The sequence below is a fragment of the Cottoperca gobio genome, chromosome 6 (genome assembly GCF_900634415.1).
Source record: "Cottoperca gobio chromosome 6, fCotGob3.1, whole genome shotgun sequence".
Lineage (NCBI taxonomy): Eukaryota > Metazoa > Chordata > Actinopteri > Perciformes > Bovichtidae > Cottoperca > Cottoperca gobio.
In genome coordinates, this window is record NC_041360.1 from 16178145 (window position 1) to 16199538 (window position 21394).

Genomic DNA, 21394 nt, shown 5'->3' on the forward strand with positions numbered 1-21394 from the left:
TAATATAACTAACACATCAAATACCCATACATCATTAAATCAAATTATGTAATTTGTCAGCTGAACCTGTTTTTGTCTAATTGAACCTGAGCATTAAGTCTCTATGTTTTTCTCCATGTGTTTCAAAACAAGGTGAGGGGGCTGTCCTTAAGTAACTCTTGAGCAAAGCAGGACATAGACTATTGGTACTACAGACACAGACATGTTATGTCCACACCACTCCACTGCAGTGTCTCAAGATGGGACACCCTTTTTCTAATTTATTAAGATGAATCAAAACCAAGTGACTTTTTATAGTAAGACTATTGATGAAATTGCTTTTAGTAATGTGTTCTGGTCTGAATGGATAGCTTGTACTTTTAATTCAGTTTAGTTTTTAGACTTCTGTCTAAAGTCTAGTTTCGGAAAATCTTCTGTGCTCTTGCAACTATTTGTAGGGCTGCTATAAATAGGGCCTGCTGGCAACACATGCGTGTCAACGATAGGCAGTTACAGAGATTTTCTTCACAGACCCTGGCTGCAAAGCAACACTGATAACATCTCAATGGTAAGTTGGAAAATGTACCTATTGTTAATGTGACCAAGAAACAACTAAATTATATTCCTAACACGTACAAGTCAATAGCATGTCTTTGGTTTGTGTTTGACCACTAACAGCCCTTTCACAACTTGATAGCTGATCCTATTTATAACTTGCTCCAATGCAAAGTACTTTGCTTGGTCAGAAGGACAAGCATTGAGTCTAAACTGTGTGTTTGTCTTTTATATGAGCAAATGATCCCCATAACTTGTTTTGTTAACTTCCAACAGGCTCTGTTACCTTTCTTCTTTTTTCTTCTTCTTTAGGGGCTTTTACATGGATAACACCAATAAATCTGAGCGTTGAACATAGACAATCCTTGGACGTGAACACGGAGTAGATCACACTGTGGGTGATACATTTCCCTTGGATTACATTTTTCTTTGTGAATTGCTTCTGTGGACGATGACTTCCAGAAGGCCAATGGCTCGCTCTTTCTCTGGCAACGGGAGGACAGGCAGCTTCAGTGAAGAGGAGGGCAGCTCTTCCAATGGCCGCTCAGAAAGCCGCAATCCTTACCTCTCGAATGTTAGGCCTGAAAACAGGTACACAGCCTCATCTATAACACATGTACATGCTAAAGATGTTTCTTGTAAATTATGAAATTAATTATGCGTATTTCTGTTTCTAATCTACGAACCATAAGAACAAGAAAGTGCTCTTTTTGTCAAAGAGGAGGGCAGTTATTAAACAGTTTCATGTCGGTGGGTTACATATACACAGAAGTTAATCATTGACGTCACTTCATTTGCCTCCTCTCTGAATAGCTATTCAAGGTATTCTCACTACAGGCCAACGAGGTAATCCATATTTTTAAAACACTTCTCCCAACTAATATCTTAACCACAAAAACTGGTTAACCCCAAGAATGAAACCTACACACGTTTGAACTGTAATTTAAGTGTCCGGTTTGTCCAGTGTTGCGTTCAGTTTTCAGTAAAAATCATTGGTCTTAATGTTGGTTTGACATCATTGTTTTGCTTGACATCTCACGAGTATCTGTGTCACTCTTTCCCACTCTCGTCACTACCAGATATCTACATTAATTAACATCCTTTTTTCTTAATTAAGCAAGTTATTGGAATGTACTGCACAGAGGTGAAGAGGTCACTGTAATGATACTGACGTGTAAAGCTGTCTATGATTTGAAAGCAAGAAATTGACACTCTAATGCAATAGTATTTGCTTCCAGGAGCACATTGTGCAGCGTCATGGCTCAGCTGACTGAGGACATACAGCCGTCCTTTGAGAACACCTTGAAATCAAAGGCAGTGTCAGAAAAATGTAACGTGAAGTTCACCTGTGAGGTATCAGGTAGGTGTCTGTTCCTTTGCATGCCTCAGCGTGTTGTTTTTTGGAGTAACTTAAACATTTCAGCTTGTTTGTGTTGTGACATTATGTGACTTATCTGAAAACAAAGGAAGGATTTAACTTTGAACGCATTAAATTAACTACTTTATTCTTCATGAACTGCTCCTTTAACACATCAGATCATTTCATATTTAAGATGTTTTCCAGGATGTTGTGTTTTTAGCTGCAGGCAGATTGGATGGGTGGGCACATCCAAAAGTAGCAGCTGTTCCAGCAGCTGACACATCATAAACATGAAGCAACAGCTTCTTTACTGCTTGTATACTGTATTTTGTTTACAATCCATGTCTTTAGGTTACCCAGCTCCAGAACTAAAATGGTATAAAGATGATATGGAAATGGACCGGTACTGTGGACTCCCAAAATATGAAATTCATCGTAACGGAAAAATCCACACCCTCCATATTTACAAGTATGTAACACAACCTTGCAAGAATAGTAATCTATTAAATCAAACTATTTGAAATGAAGCTTTTTGTTTTTTGTTGGGAATTGTAACACTGTCATCATTCCTATAATATGACATTAATAAGTGCTTCTGCTTTCAGCTGCACATTGGATGATGCAGCCATCTATCAGGTTTCAGCAAGCAATAGCAAAGGTATTGTTTCCTGCTCGGGAGTTTTAGAGGTTGGCACCATGAACGAGTTCAAGATCCACCAGAGGTTCTTTGCCAAGCTGAAGCAGAAAGCAGAAAAGAAGAAGAATGAACTGGATGAGCACGCAAAGAAGGGGGATAAAGAAAACATTCAGAAAGAGAAACCACAATGTAGCCCTGAACGCCCTCAAAGGAAGCGACATGTCCCACCACTAGAGAAGAGGCCAGCGGTCAACGAGCCTGAGCCTATGGAACAACTGGGAGCTGCTGCAGAACCTAATGGTGTTAGCTCTGCCCCTGTGACATCCAAAGACCTGGAGAAGGAGATATCTCCATCCGAGGAAACCTTGGCCAAAAAGAAAATAAAGATCACAAATGGTGTAGATGCTGAGGTTAACAGCAGCAGTAGCAAAAGCAGCGGCAGGACCCATATAATGGGGAATGGAGGTGAAAACTGTTATGATGGAGGAATTGGTTTGGCACAATTTCTGGCAGAGACCCTCCAGTCCCAGGCTGCTGAGGAGAAACAGAACTCATCCCGAGGTGAAACACCTAAAGAGATGAATATACCTATTGTAAGTGCCAGTAAAGAGAGAGAGCAAGAGAGGATGCAAAAAGTGAGGGAAGAACAAGGAAAAGAGGAAGACTATGTGAGAGAGAAAATGAGAGAAGAAGAATTGGCCACAGAGAGGGAGAAAGAAAAAGAAAGGCTGTTAGAGATGTCGCATACAATATCGCACACAAAACATGGTTCACAAGTCAAACATCAAAGCAAGGCTCATAAGGATCACGACCCCCACAACATTCAGGCTTCCTTGTCCTCTGTGCTCCACTCAGTCAAAGACTTCTTCTTTGGTAAGAGCAAGAAGGACTCTCATGATCACATTGAGAAAAAGGACAGAGAGTTTGACCACTCGCCTGCCTCAACGCCACCATCAGTTCGGCTGCAACCGGAGCAGAATCAAGTGTGCAAGCCTCTCAAGGAGGACGTTGTGCATATGGAAATAGATAAACCAAAGGAGCCTTCAAAAACTGTGGATATAGAACAACTGTCAGTGTCACTGAAGCCACATGAACATAAGCATGAAGACAGTGTTCTACACACAGTCCTGCCATCGGCACATAAATTGCCACCTGGAAGTGTAGAGGAGCACAGGGGGGAGAGTGTCAAAGCGGCTGACAGTGCTGTGGAGGCCATGGTGGTGTCCGTGGGGCCGGAGAGCAGCGGTCCAGATGAAGAAATGTCATTGTCTGGACTTCAAGTTCTCACTAAGGTACGTTTCAGGAGTTTTGAAGGGCAACTGGCTGCCACTTGAGAGTTATATATAGGATGCATTTGTGTGACAAGATAATACAAGATGAGCTAATTCAGGGCCAAAGCCTGAACTCTGTCAACTCTGACACAGTTTAGGATATGAGCCAGCTGCTGGTCACAAATGTGGTAGATAAGAAGCATGTAACGACTCACAGTTAGATATATATTCATGTATAAGTGTGGGACAGTCAGATATTACAACCTCTTTAAAACATACAGTGCATCATCAACAAACAACGACAGGTGGAGTGAGTTAGCTTGGCCACGTGAGGCTGTGGTCTTTCTGCATTGATATAACTCAAGAGCAACAAGCCAAACAAGATAGTATGGGAGAAATAGGGAACTTTAAGAAGCAAGCACTTATAGTTGCACTACATATCTGCGTGGGTGGGGGATGTTGTGGAAGTGCACTGCACACTGTAAAATAGGGATGGGGAATATCTTCATATGTTGGCTGAAATCAGTGTGACACCAGTGCGTCAGAGATCATGATGAAACTGAATGTCAGATGGTGTTCTCACATTACAAACAGGGCTCAGCATGACAGTGGGCCGTGGGGTATGGTTGAGCGGGAGTAGAGCGGCAGGTCTCTGCATGAAAGGAGGACCTCGTCACATTGGACACATTCCTCCCCCCCCCCTATCTTAAAATAAGCGTATTCCTCATCTAGAGAAAAGGCAGCAAGGCTTTCTGTCATATTAGTCTTTAGCTTGAAGAATTATTTTCATGTCTGTCATGTCTTGGAAATTAGGAGGATTATGCTATGACTGGAGTGCTGTACTGTATAAGCCCAGACAGTAAGAAAGCTAATAGGGATATTCAGTGCTTTATTTGGGGATGCTTTGATTTATTTCATTTTGATCAAGTGACTCTTGGCTTTTCTTTTTTTTTTTTTTTTTTTATATTTTTGGGCTTTTCATGCCTTTATGATAGTGAAGTGCAGATTGTGAAGGGGAACGTACTCTGAGTATGTGAATAGTTTTATTCCGGGAATTGTGTATGAAATGCACTAACACAGCGGATGTATTGAATTCTACATTGTCTATTAGCATCCAGTTTTCTGGTATATAATGACATGTGGAAAAGGGAACTGAAGTCTAAGTTTAAACATTGTTTAAATCCAGAGTGCGTGTTAATCCATAATGTGGAACTACAACTGCACCTTTCTAGGGTGGCGGTATACTTTTACTGCTCATTGATGAGTAGTTAAAGGAAGTCAAACTACTTATCTAAAGAGTTTTTTCTCACATTGATGTGACATCTATTTACATACGGAGGTGCAGTGACGATCACTGCTTTGTTTTTAGACTGAATGAATGTGACACCAGTTCCCTTCCATCGAAAGCAGCAACTTCTTTTTTTCTTAGTAGTCACTGCTGGCCCAACATGTTGTCACGAGGCGCGTGCGGTTTCATAACTCTTCTGCATTTATTTTAATGGTATGAACAGCAAAAGCAGGGGCAGTGAGGGGAAACACCCAACAACACTTCCAGCTTGAAGCTTTACCTATAAATCTTCTCACTCACATTTAAGATCTATGTGTAGTTTGACGATGACAACAGATGTATGGAATCATGCATTTCATGGCTAGTCTTTTGTATAGAGACCTGCCCAGCAAGTTCTTTGAGTAAACACCACATCTGTGCCAAAGAATGTGGTAATTCCCCTGTCCCTGTTTCAACATAAGAGGCAGAGCACAGAAGCATTTTCAACTCATCTCAATTGCTTAAATCATAGACATAAAAGTTAGAATAAATTGTATGTTCAGTGTGAGCTTAATTCAGACAATTTAAAATAAAAAAGCTGAACCCTGTTTGTACAAAGATCCAAACACTGAATTGGACCCTAGCATGTAAACACTTGGTTTCAGCTATCTTGCACAAGACATGACGCAAAGAAGTTCCTGAAATAAGCTGACAGGTCATAAAACACAATCCTGTCTTGACTTACTGGAGTTGTTCTGCATTTATATTTTAAAACCTAGTAATTAATTAACTTTGTTCACCGACTGACCCCAGTGCTTTTCCTCTCTGTTGGGGAACATAACACTGCATTGCAATATCATGTTTGTCAGAGTATGTCACTGTTCATGCTTCTGTTAATTTATGGTAGAGAAACATGTCTCAGTCTAAAGGCGTTGCAATGTCAAAGGTCACTGCAGTAAGTCTTTTTAAACAAGCATCCTAAAAATACATAAAACTCTTCAACATGAATATTTTTTTCAAGTCGGTTGTGTGGTCTTTTAGCCACTAACAAATCAGACCTAAAATGATTTTACATGCATAAGAAGTAAAACCAGCAGTGTAAGGCATGTGTGGCTCATGTAGTTCACTGTGAAACACAAACACTGCTGTAGCTGCAAGTACTCTGAAGTACTAAAATGCTCTTTTTTTTTTACATCAGGCTGAAGAGAAAGATTCTCAGATAGTATCAGCTATCAAAGAGGTTCCCGTTCACCAGCAAGAGCCAGATTCCCTGGCAGTTTCACCACAGCCTTATCACCTGGCTGCTAGAGAAGAGTCTTCGCCCAGGGAGGAAATATCTCTCCTGCTACAGACCCAAGCCCCTTATAAAGAGGAACGCTCCCCCACATCCACCCTCACTAGTTTGCAAGAGAGCTGGACTCCCCCTCATAATCTTATCTCATCGTCAAACAGCCAAAGCCTTGGGGATGCACCGACTAAAACTTTACGAGAGGAGAAGATGAATGTTGATAAGATGGGAAACGAAGGTGAACCTGACACGGTGGAGAGCAGCTCCTCCAATAAGTTAAGTGAGGAGGAGAAAGCTGAAGTGAAATCAAACAAACAGCCGTGCTCAGATATAAGCAGATATGAGATTGCTGAATTAACAACATGTTCACTGGAAGAGAGAATAGAGCCATATCAATCTAAAACACCAGATCATGTGCTTTTGCATCTGCCTGCTGTGGCAACATACGGTAGTGTGGAAGATAAGGTTAAAGAACAGACGAACGAATGTACTTCACTTCAGGAAATGAATGTAGAATTTCCGCCCTCTGCGGCCCCAGAGAGTTTAGAGAAGGGTGACCTAAAAATGGAGCAATCATGCACTTCTTCTATAGTCTCTGAAGTCCACAATGTCAATGCAATACAGAGTTCAAGCGCAGGTTTTAGTAGCAGTGAAGAGGGAAGGAAATTGAAAGAGGGATTGAATTCTGCTTTAGATTTAGAAGTTAACGCTTGTAACAATCTAAAAGAGCAGGAGGCAATTTTAGAAGGTGAGAGCAATGAAACAAGGAATGAGAGTTTACAGTTTGAAGTGGAGACAGAAAAGATAAAAGCAGTGAAAGTAGAGGAGTTGGATGAACCAAAGAACCTCTCAGTAAGACAAAACAAGAAAAGTAATGCTTATGTTTTGGAGGAACGCAGTAATGTCGAGCATCAAGACAGCAGTGAGATTCAGCAGTGTCGGCCCTCATTGAATATCCCACAAATCCAAATATCTACTATTGATGACATCCCAGATATTAATCCAACTGTGGCAGGTGTAAACCCAAATGAACATTTTATAATCCCAAAAATTGAAATAATGGAGCCTGAGCTCAAAGAGAGCACTCTGCCACTAACTATTCTGGCACTAAAAAAGGAAGAATCAGAGCCTGATGCAAATCTTGTGTCTGAGGTAGTAACTGAAGACCAGAATGTAGTTATGCATACTGTGCTGCCCATGCAGAACAGTACGCAGAATGATAGCAATCTCTCACCTATAGAAAAATTAAAGGAAGTTGCGCAATTGGATGACAAGACAAAAATATGTGAGCGGGAGCCGCCGCACATGAAAAGCAGTGAACAGCTCCCTCACTGGATGGATTATACATCAATTCCTGTTATAAATGTTTCATGCACCGATGACAAGGAGGATGATGTGTTTGCAAATGCCCATGTTTCGGATACAGAGCAACCTGTTGACACTCCAACGGTGCCTTTGTTTGTTGTGCCACCGATCTCTGTCACTTGCCCACTGCCCACTCAAAGTGAGTGCACAGAAACAGAAACTTCAGCTTCCCCGCAAATGGGAACAAAGCATGATGCTGGCGATAATAATACCACTGCGCCGGAAATAACTCAAAGTGGCAAACAGAACCAAGAAGAAACTGCAGAAAAGAGTATAAAAGAAAACACTCCCTCTATGCTATATGAAGCTCTAATACCAAAGGTTGACAACAATGTGTCATTCAGTAGAACAACAGAAGACAACGTTGTACCTGAAGTCTTGAAAGCAAACCCCGTGAAAGAGACTAAGATAGATAATTCTGTGTCTGTTGAAGACCTCCAAAGAAACAGATCATCTGTTGAGAGACTATCCTGTAAACCCCCAACACATCCATCATTAAGTCCAGCCAGTCTTCGTAAATTCATGTCCAAGGCTGCTCTAGACTCAGACATATTTACTAATGACAAAGCAGACGAAGATGTTAGTGGAGGATCAACACCAACATCATCCCTCTCCTGTGAGAGCAGTCCCCAGTCTGAAGCGCAGAGACAGTCTGTCACTCATACGCTCCGCCACGCCTGAGGAGTTGGCCTCCGGAGCTCGTCGCAAAATCTTCATCCCAAAACCTAAAGAAGATGGAGAGGGAGCAGTGGTTGGTGCGTTAGATACTCAAGGCAAGAAGGACACCCCTTACATGTCACCCAGCCAGGCTCGCAGAGCAGCGTTACTACAAGCTCCTACAGGACAAAATACCCCACCAATGGAGAAGCGCTCTCCGCTGCTGAGCCGCAGGAAGGTCACCTTGGAGGTGCCAAAAGTTGTGGAGGAGACTCCCACAGAAGAGCCAGTCAGCACCAAACAAGAGGAGAAACCAGCTGAAAAGAAGCTCGACCCTTTGAAAGGTAAATAATTCATCTTTCTATCCTAAACGATTTATTTGAGAATATATTATGCTGTGCTTGTTTTCCAATGAGAGCTTTAGATAGACAGACAGACAGACAGACAGACAGACAGACAGACAGACAGACAGAAGGGAAATTTAGACATCCAGTAGCTTAAAAGACATATAACATATAACATTACACATCTACCCCACCTCCATTAAAAAGTAAGCAAAAATAAAAATAAAATAAAAAATAAGCAATAAAGGCTGTACATTATAAATACAAAAGTAAAAATACAAAGGTACACTGCAACATTGACCAAAGTTTGAAGTGTTTGAATTGTTTGAATGCCCCGGCCATCACCGAGAGGAGTTGTACAGTCTCATGGCCAGGGGGACAAAAGAGTTCTTGAGCCAGTCTGTGGAGCAGGACAGGGACAGCAGTCTGCCGCTGAACAACAGTTTTATCAACTTGTAGACACAATGTGATGTCTTGTTTGCACAATAACTAACTTATCATCTTACTTAATTAATGTAAACTAGAACTGTATTTTACAATATGGCTAAATACTCAGGATCTACGAAGTGATCAGCTGTTAAATGGCTCTGTGAAATGGTTAGTTTGTCAACACATGAGTCTGACACCAGTGCTTGAGGAAGTGGAAACATTAGAAAGTCTCCACTCTCCAGTACAGTATATATTTACCCTGGGCCGCTTGTTGAGCACCCCCTCTCTCATGCACCACCAGCTCCGCAGGTCATCCGTAAGATCAGGGGAGAGCCGTTCCCGGATGCCTCCGGACACCTGAAGCTGTGGTGCCAGTTCTTCAACGTGCTCAGTGACTCCACCATTAAGTGGTACAGAGATGAGGAGGAAATACTAGAGCTGAACAGAAGGTAAATTCCCTTCTTGCCTTACAACGTCAACACTACTCAAATCACCTGCAACACAAATCAACAGCAATGTCACATGATGTTCAATGTGTTGTATTACTTTTTTTCCTGCTGCTATTGTTTTGAACATTTACAGCTAACATGACTGATAACAATGGACAGATTCCATATCTGAAACAATAAAGCTACGAGGAAGAACAGGATTTATTTGGGCCTCAGAGTGCAACCCATGGCCTTCTGTCATTCTCATACTGTCACTGCAGAGACGTCCAGCTCATGTGACTGTGAGTCCCACAGCTGGGACACAGAGAGGTGAATCTCTGGCTAGACACAGACGCTGTAACCTGACACAATATTTTTCCCATCTCCAGGATGCATTAAAGTCTATATATATTTGCTATTGGCTGCTGTGTCAGCAGACTGCTGCCACACAGCGTAGACATCTGTCTCACAGTGACACCTTGTGGGCTGATGTTGAATCTTCAACGTCAAGTACAACTCAACTAGTTTCATGATTATGTGTTTTTTTGTTCTCTCCCTTTTTTGTGCTCAAGTGGAGGAGATGAAAGCCAAGTAGCACTGGCTGTAGTTCTAGCATCCAGCCATGACTGTGCAGTATATGGCTGTTCAATCAATAATGAATATGGGACTGACACTACTGACTTCCTGCTCAGCGAAGACAGTAAGATACAGTATTCCCTGAGAAATCTCTAATCTATTTCTTATCATATATAAATATTTGTTTTATGACTCTGTTTTCTGTTTTCCAGTTCTGTCTGAGATACTACTAAAAGATCATTTGGAAGGTACATTTTTCAGTTAGCTTTGTAACATATCAGCCAACATTTTTCTGTAAAGTATTACTCATTATAAATATGTGTTTCTGTTTTCCTTTAGTTGGAGAGGAGATCGAGATGACTCCAATGCTTTTCAGCAAAGGCCTGGCCGACTGTGGCAGCTGGGGGGAAAAGTACTTTGGCCGCATCATGACCGAGACGGTGCAGATCGGGGAGGGCTGCGCTCACAAAGCCAGCAGAGTGAAGGTCATTTACGGCCTGGATCCAGTCTTTGAGTCTGGAAGCGCCTGCATCATCAAAGTTCAAAGCCCCATTGCCTACGGGAACACAAAGGAGAACAACCTTGCAGAGAGAAATCTACAGATCACTAAGCACGTGAGTTTTAGATTTAGTGTCTAAGAATAATTAGTAAATTGCTCCAAATAAATTGCCTTATTAAATTGTTTGTGTTGCCAGGAATGCAAAGTCCAAAACATGATTCGGGAATACTGTAAAATCTTTGCGGCTGAAGCAAGAGTAATTGAGAACTTTGGCTTTTCACTAGAGTAAGTACCACACTTATTACGCAGTAGCTTTGATAAGTGATTCTTATTCAAATATACAGCACTGCTTGTGATCAACCCAATATTTGTTTGTGTTGCCCACAGAGTGATTCCTCAGTATCTGATGTACCGGCCTGCAAACTCTGTGCCATATGCCAGAGTGGAGGCTAATCTTCAGGGTGTCTTCCTCAAGTACTGTATGATGGATCCTAAAGGCAGGCTGATTACACAAACCGGTTCTGAGGTGGAGCAGAAATGCAACACCTTCCAGCATTGGATCCATCAGTGGACACATGGCAATTTGCTGGTCACTCGACTGGAGGGTGAGACACACATACAAGGTTATAATAAGCACACTCATTTATCTATCTGTGGGAATGATAATATTAATAATCTTCTGTGATTTATTTGTTGCAGGTGTTGAAACAAAGATTACAAATGTTAGAGTTGTGACCAAGTCAAAAGGGTTTGTACACACACCAGGACATGCAAATGTTATTGTTTGTTTTCTATTTGAATAGTTATAATACAAAGTTGTCTCCTCTATTTTTAGATACCAAGGACTAACAGAGCAGGGCTCTCCTGAAGTGTTCGAACAGTTCCTGACACACCATCAGTGCAACTACTACTGTGGACTTCTTGGCCTGCGCTCACTTAAGTCTGTGGATAGTCTACAGCAACCCACCAAGATAAAGGGTTCCAGGAGCCCCCTGCTCAACCGCAAGGTGGGCTCTAACAGCCCACAGCTGCAGCGGAAAGGTCACAGCCCTCAAATGTCTAGAAAGGGTAGCCCAAAGGTCACTAGAAAAGTTCAGGAGGCAGAGGACAATAAATCAGGCGTCAAACCCAAGCCTGCAGAAACTGCTAATGTTCTGGAAGTGAGGTAGGAAGAAGCGCCTCAAGATTGCATTACTTTGAATGGTTCAGTATTACCTGTTTATTTCCAGTTACTAAAACCAGCAAGGACTTGAAGAGTGTGATTATTGATGTGAATTTCTCAGCCGTCATTATAGTTACAGACATCCTCCAGCTACGTGTTGTAGTTGGAAGGCTTGTAAGAATGTCAAACAGCTAAAGCAGTGTATTTAACTACTACGGTATGAAAAGAAACACTGGGTCACAGTCGAGTTGATGTAACAGTATTACATAGTTTGAAACACTTGCCTCAGAGTCTTATCAGCTCTATGAGTGGATTAACAACTCTCTAAACAATATCTGTGAACTCAAAATCATCATCATTGAACAATCAACCGTACTTCACACTGTTAAACTTGCATTGAACCTTTTCTCTTTTCTTTTAATGTCTACGTTTTCATGGTTTCATTTAAAGACTTATGGAGAATAAAACCACAGCCACAGAGGGGGTTGAGGTAATGCTGCATTTTCATCTGTGATGTACAGTATGTGTGTAGGACATAGAGTTCATTTTAGAGGTATTTAAGGCTTGCATTAGCAATGCCCATACAGCATTTCTTTACACAGCAAAGTTGAGCTAATGCTGTGGAATTACACCATTTTTAGGTCAAAGATGTTTGTGTGCACTTTGTTTTTGGCATTATTCTTTTCGTAGTTTTTGAATACTTTGTATATGTGTCTTTAATAGGTTATCTTGGAGTATTTCAGTTCATTTCAATATATGCTGGTGAAGGCAAAACAATGCGCAGTAAGGGGCTTACCGGTAAACTCTTTAACGATGTTATGCTCACGCTCATTGACATAAAAACACACGGGTGTGTTCCTAGCAATGAGGAAAGCTGCTGAATGACTTCCTCACAGTCATTTGTATCTGACCTATGGACTGTGGGATAAAAGCACACTGAACAAAATAACCAAAAGAGCTGACTCAGGACTTTCAGAAGCCTGTTCATAAGGCTCCCTGAATGAAATCTGTAAAGCTTTACAGCAATCACCTTGCGCTGAACAAGAGAGCTGCGTGTTTTGCTAGCACAGGTATTCATATTTAAATTGTAACTGTAGTCACCTGCCTTTTACAAATAATAAAGAACCAACATTAAATCCATAGGAATTCCTTTAATGGATTATTGATCAATGATCAATGATAGTTCGCTCTTGAATTTCAACTGCCGTTACTTTACATCACTGTAATGATTGCATGATTATTTATGATATAAAAATTCTAAAAGAGGTTGAAATTAGGTTTGAATATTGACCAGTGAATGGTGGTGAAATCCCTGCAATGTTAGGGTGTATTGTCATTCAAACAAACGTGTGAGTAAGTGTGTGAATGAGTAAATGAATGAGTGATTAAGAAAGAAGAATAAATGTGTGTTTACAATGTGTGCTGTCTCGTTATGTCACATCATGTCAGCAAATGTTTGTTTTTTTAAATAAACATATTTATAATTAATAACTTTATTAAATAATTTAATCACTCAATTTTATTTGAAATATTTACACTCATCAAAACAAATTATGCAAAATACTTTCCTGAGGTATACTGCTGAAGGTGTGTCCTTTAAATCCTTGGATTTAAATAAAACAATACATGAAAGATACACTCATCTTGTGTCCCATTTTTACATTAACTGTGATACAAATATACAACAGAGAGAGAGACGTGTAAATGAACTACAGTATCAAAAACAGACACCGGTACATCTTTCTCTCCTCTAACTACAAACTGCCACATCAGAAAGACCACAGCACTGACAACATTTAGAGAGAAACACAGTGGCGTTTGCTACTGTGCTCCACGATCCTTCGAACGAGATGGTCCCATTGATAACAGTGCTGAAAAATAAATCATTTTGATATAAGTCCAAATAGCCCAATATGACAGATATTTCTTAACTTAATTAATCACAGCTACCTAAGTGCACATTTAAAAATGTAATAACCCAGTGTGTCACTGATGATTTCCCTTTTAACGTTTTATTTCAGCCACTGTAATGAAAATGTACATGCTTACTTTTCAAAGAGGTCCTGGCAGCAAGTTTGTATATTTACATCCATGGCATTGAAAGCAGATGGAGTGAACAGCTCCACACAGTCAAGTGGAGGAACAAAGAGGATCCCTAAGAAATAAAGTGGAAAAAAGTGCTCAGTTACAGCACAACAGGAAACGCCACTGCCAGTTCAATTCAAAAGCTCTTACCTGCAATGCAAGCATTGATGAGAGATACACAGGTCGCAGTGAGCATAGCTCTCATCACCATAGAGGAGACATCACCTCTTCTGGAAGGGCATATTGAGGCTTTGAGAAAAGAAAAATCCTTACTGAGAGATTATTCTGTGGCAGAACAAAAACATGACAATAGGATGAGAAAATACTCACACAGGCCTCCAATCATAATACCCAGGGAGCTTAAGTTGGCAAACCCACAAAGAGAATAAGTGGCGATTATTTCTGATCGAATCTGAAACAAAAACGAATCATGTAATGTCATTTTGCGTTTTTGTAAGACTTCGATTTTTTCTACAGCGCTCATGAATTTATAAGTGTAGCACCGCACCCATACTCACTCCAATTAGAACATTTACTCACAGATATCCATTGTCTTTTGTCTCCAACAATTTGATCAAGTCCATTGATTCTGTTGTCCTTCAGTGCAGATAGTTTCTGATAAGCCACAAATTCATTGAGAAAAAGCTTTGTCCCAATTAGTTCAGCCACAATGAAAGTCTCCTCATATGGTATTCCCATCATAAAGGCCACCGGCATGAATACATAAGAGCAAATGATCTATGAGCACAGGGAAGCATGTGGTTATTTGGATATTGTAAGACTCACTTATTGAATCTACAGTATAAGTATGCAAAATCTGTTAAATTTGGAGGTAAATAAATATATGTATGTCCAAATTGTTTGTTCAATTATCATCATAAATATGAAAATACATTGTCAAAACAAATATAATTTATTTAAATGTTTATGTATTATATGTCACTCATTTTTGTTTTTGACTGGGGTTGTTATTTTATTAGCTCTTTTTATCTTTTGATAACCAGCACATTGTTGGATAACCCCTTTGGATATTACAATTGTGAAAAATGAACAAATATAATTTTAAAAATCCAAAAGATATTGCACATTTTTAAAAATGTCTAATTTAAGTAATCTGTCTCTTTTTGTTGAAATGTACCTCAAATGTGATTGAAGGATATCCCACCATACTGCCAAACCAACTCAAAGATGCATTTATGAACCCAAGGATGGCAAGAAAGGCTATCAAATTTGCGGCAATGTTAGCAACAAGGGCTATTGAAGCAGATGCTCCACTGCTAGCAGCCTCCAAGATGTTCTTTTCATCTCTAGGGAGTTAAAAAATATATATATAAAATAGTTAAATTCACAAAAGTAGAAAAATCATGCAAGTGGAAGAGAAGAAATTAGGGGACAAATATACACACCCACAAGCCACTTTGATATTCTTCTCTGACTTGAAGCGACTCTCCTCTGTCTCTGGGTAAGAAAGTTTGGAGATGGCCAAAGCACAAGGTGCAGCCATTACTGAGGCTGATATCAAGGAGGATGCATCAATCTGCAAAATACAAGGAAATGTCCTTTCATTCAGGGCGCTATATTGGAGGAAATGCAATAATCATCAACAGATACAGTGTTTTATATTCTGCAAAGTAACTAAACAGAACCATCGTCAAATATTAAAATGTCCAAATTGCTGTTTTTTTATTGCTGTTTTAGTTAAACACTAACATCAGTATTAATACTCAATATCTAAATGACTACAACGAGACACACAACAACACAAAAAGAGGCTATTACAACTATAAAGTATCTGTGTCTTGCTCCTATGTACTGTAGATTATTACTTATTATTATTTTTGTATTTATATATATATATATATATATATATATATATATATATATATATATATATATATATATATATATATATATATATATATACTGTATATATCATTATTTGTATGTTATGTGGTGGCATGAAAAAAATCTTAATCTCACCCCAAATGAGATGAATGCCCCCATGACACTGCCTGCAATGGTTGCAAATCCACCAGTCATAACAGCATGGATCTCAGATTTGGTCATGTCACTCAAATAAGGGCGAATCAGCAGCGGAGCTTCAGTCTGATGCACAAAAAACATGGAGCAAAAGTAAACAAGCATATTTATTTTCTTACTGTAGGTATAAATAATTGTTTATGTGAATCATAAAACTAAAATACAGATAGATTCTAGCTCATTATATTTCAAAGCAAAATGAAGTCAGACTAGTGTCAAAGATAGTAATGTAAAGACATCAAGTCTTGCTCAGAGTACCTGCCCAACAAATATATTGCCTGCAACACTCAAGGTCTCTGTGGGAGAGGTTCCCATCGTTATCTGCATAACCCATGAGATCTGCGTGGACAAAAACACATGGCTCTTGGTCATAAGCAATATACACCCTGACCTATGATTCAGTGAGGAACATTTCTTATTCTTTCTTTACCTTCAAAATGAGCCACTGCATTATTCCCAAAAAGTAAAGGATTGACATCACGCTGCTGAAGAAAACAACAATGGGCAGAGCCTGAGGAAAAAAAACACAAAACGAAATTGTTCAATTTCAATCATTTAGAATATTGTTTAAGTGCCCATATTTAACGCAATGTCACCCACTTACTTGGAAGGCAAAAATGTTTTTGATCAGATCCCCAAAAACAAAACCTGACCCTTCTTTGGTATAGTCAAGGAATATCTTTAATCATAAGACAAAAAAGAAACATGGGTTATAGTATTTCAAACGATTATTTCTTTCCTTTATTCAATTATCTACTCAATAATTAATGTAATAGGAAGTCATGTAACTATTGTAAAGAGACAACTGCACATTATAAAAGTGATTCACAGACCACATGCCTGACTGCACATTCTGCTAATTCAACCCATGGATGACCCAAGAATAAGGCTGAACACCATAATAAAGTAGATCTAAAGATAAGCATGTATGATCCACTCAGGTAAAACATATTGTGCCTTGGTAGATAAAGAGCACTGTACATATAAGCAAAGACTGATGTGCAAACCAAGAGCATCAGGATCATGTTGGGTCACACATTTCACAGTAATACTACTCCTTGATATGTTAAAAATAAATGTACATTTTGGATGTTAATAAAATGGAGGGTATTTGCAATCAACGTTTCTAACAAAATAATTGAGTTTATAATGTACAAATGGCTGTTAATGTTATGTTTGCGAGTGATTTGGGAGTTGTATGTTGAATATTTGTGATGCCGATGAGGGAGGTATACTGGTGTGAGGTCACACACATGCTTAATTATTTGTTGATTTATAATTAGACACCTCCTAACCTGTATATTCTTAAAACGTTGCCCTGTACTGTGAATGTGTTTCCTCTATTATTGGTAGAATGCATATTTTAATTTGAACAGAATTTGATATATATTTTGGATAAGGAAATAAGGAAAACATCCAAGTGTAATACCGTCACTTGCTTTCCAAGCCAATCGAACGCGATGAATCCAGGCTGTGTTCTTATAACAAAAAGGCCGATACAGAACTGCAACCCGAGTCCCCAAAACACAGGCCTCCATGACACCTAAAAATGATTTTAAAAAGGAAGTAGTTAGTGAGCGTATCAGGGAGTAGCCATAAAGCCTTACATTATCACAAGAAAATCTTTCCTGCTAAACCTTAAGATGGTAGGGTCACAAGGCCAAATGATATCCAAAGTCTCATCGAAACAGACCAGAGATAACTTAAGCAATAACACCAGAGCATGTTTCGAAACAATTGTCACCACAGTGATCATGCATCCTTGGGTACAGAGTCAGTGGTTGACTCAATGCAAAACTCACCGCTGTCCTGTGTGCTGACAAGAGATACACAAGCACGATGAACATGCACACACCTCCAAACGAGATAAACTGCTCAGGACGCTGTCTTGTGTCTAAGACGAGCCACAGAAGAAGCAGGACCGCAGCTGCTAGGTTGAAAACCCTGAAAACACAACTTCACTCATTAAAAGATTCAATAATGTGTAGCTCATTATCATCAACTGAAAACAAAACGTCCACTCACCATTTTAACCATTTTAGGTTAGATGTAAAGCATCTAACTGCGGGTCTGAAACACTGACTGATGCTTTCTCCTTTGTACTCCTTCACAAGTTCATATGATTTAGCAACAACAGCTAAACTGGTGAGGACTAGAAGAGCGATGGCCCTCTGGAAATCCAATACACAGGCTGCAATGAAGTATGCCACATAACCTACAGGAAAGAAAAGAGCGTTGATCAAAAAAACATTGCCTATATTCACTGATTGTACATTTTTAACACTAATGAACAGACTTGTAATATTACCTGCTCCAAGTATGCCCAGCACAACATATTTAAAGGTTTGTGAATGAGCCTTGATGTAATCCTCTGTGGCATTTATCGGCTTGGAAACTTGGCTGAAGTTCACAAATTCAAATATTATTCTCTTGTTAAACGTTTTTCACATATTCATATTTATAGATTCAATATCAAATAATATATATTTGACCAATATATTTGCATTAAATATAATTTACAGTAGCACAGAAAATGGCTGCACAGATTTTCTGTTTAATGTATATTAATAACACACATGTACATGTACATTTACATATAGTATAAACATAATCAACATTGCGGAGGCTGTGCACCTGCAGTGATAGTTGCACCCCAATCAAAACAATTATTACTTTACAAAAAGCACTTCAACTGACACACCTTAAGTATGATTGAAATCCCTTTTTAGTCTTTTGGGTCTGCCTTTTGATGCTGTTAGTATCAGAAATGTTGTCCTCCTAAGAAAATAAAGGCATTTTATTTTTTTAAACGATCATGTTGTGCCATTTTCTTAAAATATATTTTTTTAAATGTAATAAATACCTCTACTTCAAAAGCCTGGTTGTCGACGCCATTTCCTTTGGCGCGGGTGGCTTTTTTGAGCTGGATACCGTCAGTTTCCGCTGAAAAAAACAATCACTGTTCACTTCTTTGTAGCAGCCTGTGGGAGAGCAGCCTCAACTTTAACAACCAGCAATGCCAAACAAGTAACAAACTGTGTTTCGAATGTATTCGGTGAGATTAAAAAAAGAACCTTAAAATAACTCCACAGAGTCCTTGTGGCTTATCTTGTGAAGAATGGAGCACAAAAAATACCAGTTCACAGCTGCAAAACAGACGTCTAAAGAGAAGGAAAAGCAGAGCTAATGGCTTACTCATTGTGCGTCCTCCTAAACCCGGCTGTCAAATGTTGTGCGGTAAAACACACTGCCGGAAAACATAGTCTGCCCTCTATGAAACATCTCATCATTAATTAACAGACATGTTACGTGCTGCTCTTTAATCTTCTCAGACATTACAGGATAAGTGTGATAATGAAATGGAAATAATTGAATGGGTCAGCAACATTTGATTAACTTTATATTGAACATGTTTTCCAAATAACTGGAGCAGCAGATGATAAGATGTGAATTCTTGTAAGCAGATATTATTTCATTGGGTCCAACTTTGACTGTAAAACCAATATGTCATAATACAAAGGCATACATTGTGGATTAATCATGAATGAGCTTATCTTCAGGAGGAAGTGCTCCAACCATGCTTTAACTTAGTCATAAACAGTCACTCTGCTCCTATTTATAAAGAATACATTTCTCAGAAGCATCAACAACATATAATGAATAAGACTTAACTCAATAACATATTTTAGTTATTTATTAAATTTAGTGAACTAAAATAAAATCACAGTTTAACTTGATTGCACTAAAAAAAACATTAAACATCTTAAGGAAAAAACAGTTAGATAATTGTGGAGTTAAGTTGCCCTTGTACAGACAGACAGACATACTATGAGTTGTAAGTTGTAAAAGCTGTTGTAACAGGTGACCCTTCACTTTTTTAAAACAGGATACTGTGAATAAACTCATTTTGTGTGGCTAGAATAGAAATAACTAGTTAGCACACACTACTCTAGTAAAATAGTCAAAAGATAAGTAGGTGAACTTTGACTGTTCTATATAACTATGTAAAGGTAAATGCTACTGTATGTGTACTGCAATACACTCATAATACTTTTGTGCAATGTCAAATTAATTTGCATTTTTATAACAGAATATCATATTTTTAAATGTCTGTTTTGAAGATTTAGTATACATGAGTATTCACTGCAGAATCAGATTATAGCTGTTGTCTGGACCATTAAATGTATTGCAGAGTAATTAACACTTTACTTTCAGGTAGATGATTTATGATTGAGCGTAATGGCAGCTATTTGTTCCACTCGCTGCTTTTCAGATTTGATCTTGTCTCACACAGAAACATTCTGATTCTTCATAAAATGCTATTTGTCCCTGGATCATAACACTCAATGGGGGCTCAGTCTGTCTGGATTGATATAATAAACGTTAATTCTTGTTTAAAAGTACAGGATGTTTTTGTGTTCACTAAGTTTTTTGAAAGCCTTGCATACCCTGAAATCCATTAGCAGATGTTAATGACCTAATAACAGATTGTGTAGCACGACATTAAACGCCAATTGGTATAATAACCCAAGACATTATTTTTAATGTACACCGTCAACTTGTTTGCCAACAGTCTCAATTTGACCATTTTAGCTGTTACAGAGAAAACTGAAAGATGTTTGTAATTCATACAATATAAAAAAAAACTTCATGCAGTAATAAAATAAATGTATGCAATATCTTACCATTCAGTCCATTGCTCCCTTTAATATTATTTAATTATGAATGATTCTTTATGACAGATTAACAAATTAAAACATATCCATCAGATAAATAGCTTTTGTTTGTTTCATCTCTCAAATAACATTACCTTGTTGTAACCACTGACTGTGTATAGCTTAAATATATGACCACTGATACTCTACATAGCTGTTACATAATTGATATGTTACGTTTACAGTTACTGAAGCTTTTTTCTTTTTTTTGATCTGATAACAAGGAGTTGGTGTCACTATTGCACATGACTAGCGAAAAGAGAGTGTATTAAATGTCCCACACCTCTGTCTGACAGGATATCAAAAACTAGCTCATTCACTTGGCTACACTAAAACATAGACCCATGCTCTGTCCCAACTCAACAGCTACTGAGATCATGGATCTTCCAGAGAACCTAAATACTGAACCTGCCCCTCTTCCTAAATGAGACTGTTACATGTGGGACAACAATTCAAAAGCGACAGTTGCTGGGGCAAGTTCAAGTTCAGTGCCAGTTCCAGATCACACAATGAGTTGTGACATCTCACATGATGAAAACTGGCAAATATTGTACCAGAATCATTGTTATTCTGTGTACATACAATTCTAATTAGTATCAATACTGCTTGCCAGAAAATCCTTGGTGAATATTAAAAACAAACATAAAAACAATACCTTATCTTTCTGTGTACTGCCATGTTGATTGATGATTTACCGCATATCCAGGCTGCTAACAAGAACAAACAGTGAAGTAATA

At 38.8% G+C, this 21394-nt stretch overlaps 2 protein-coding genes across 2 annotated transcripts; one reads left to right on the forward strand and one right to left on the reverse strand.

Annotated features, from left to right (window-relative positions):
• Positions 1-166: 166 nt before the first annotated feature.
• On the forward strand, positions 167-13235 carry alpk3a (alpha-kinase 3a). The gene is given in 15 exon segments (XM_029434253.1): positions 167-547; positions 847-1125; positions 1773-1894; positions 2246-2363; positions 2500-3823; positions 6268-8355; positions 8357-8723; positions 9454-9601; positions 10153-10280; positions 10369-10404; positions 10496-10770; positions 10852-10940; positions 11043-11260; positions 11355-11403; positions 11491-13235. Coding segments are annotated over 14 exon segments (5436 nt in total). The 5' UTR covers positions 167-547; positions 847-985; the 3' UTR covers positions 11825-13235.
• Positions 13236-13412: 177 nt separating this feature from the next.
• slc28a1 (solute carrier family 28 member 1) lies at positions 13413-19141 on the reverse strand. Its single transcript, XM_029433355.1, has 18 exons — positions 19138-19141; positions 18806-18885; positions 18644-18720; positions 18251-18342; positions 17968-18157; positions 17745-17886; positions 17372-17485; positions 16547-16621; positions 16373-16453; positions 16201-16281; positions 15883-16008; positions 15309-15439; positions 15041-15209; positions 14443-14640; positions 14233-14314; positions 14053-14151; positions 13867-13972; positions 13413-13688 (listed from the first exon to the last, which is right to left on the reverse strand). Exons 1-18 carry the CDS (start codon positions 19139-19141, stop codon positions 13568-13570), a joined length of 1968 nt encoding a protein of 655 aa, XP_029289215.1. The 3' UTR covers positions 13413-13567.
• Between the last annotated feature and the right edge of the window lie 2253 nt (positions 19142-21394).

Coding starts and splice junctions, on each gene's coding strand:
- slc28a1 (XM_029433355.1), bottom strand. Junction 18,343..18,643: donor GGATTTCAATCATACTTAAG/GTGTGTCAGTTG, acceptor TGTGAACTTCAG/CCAAGTTTCCAAGCCGATAA. Junction 18,158..18,250: donor GCTGGGCATACTTGGAGCAG/GTAATATTACAA, acceptor TCTTTCCTGTAG/GTTATGTGGCATACTTCATT.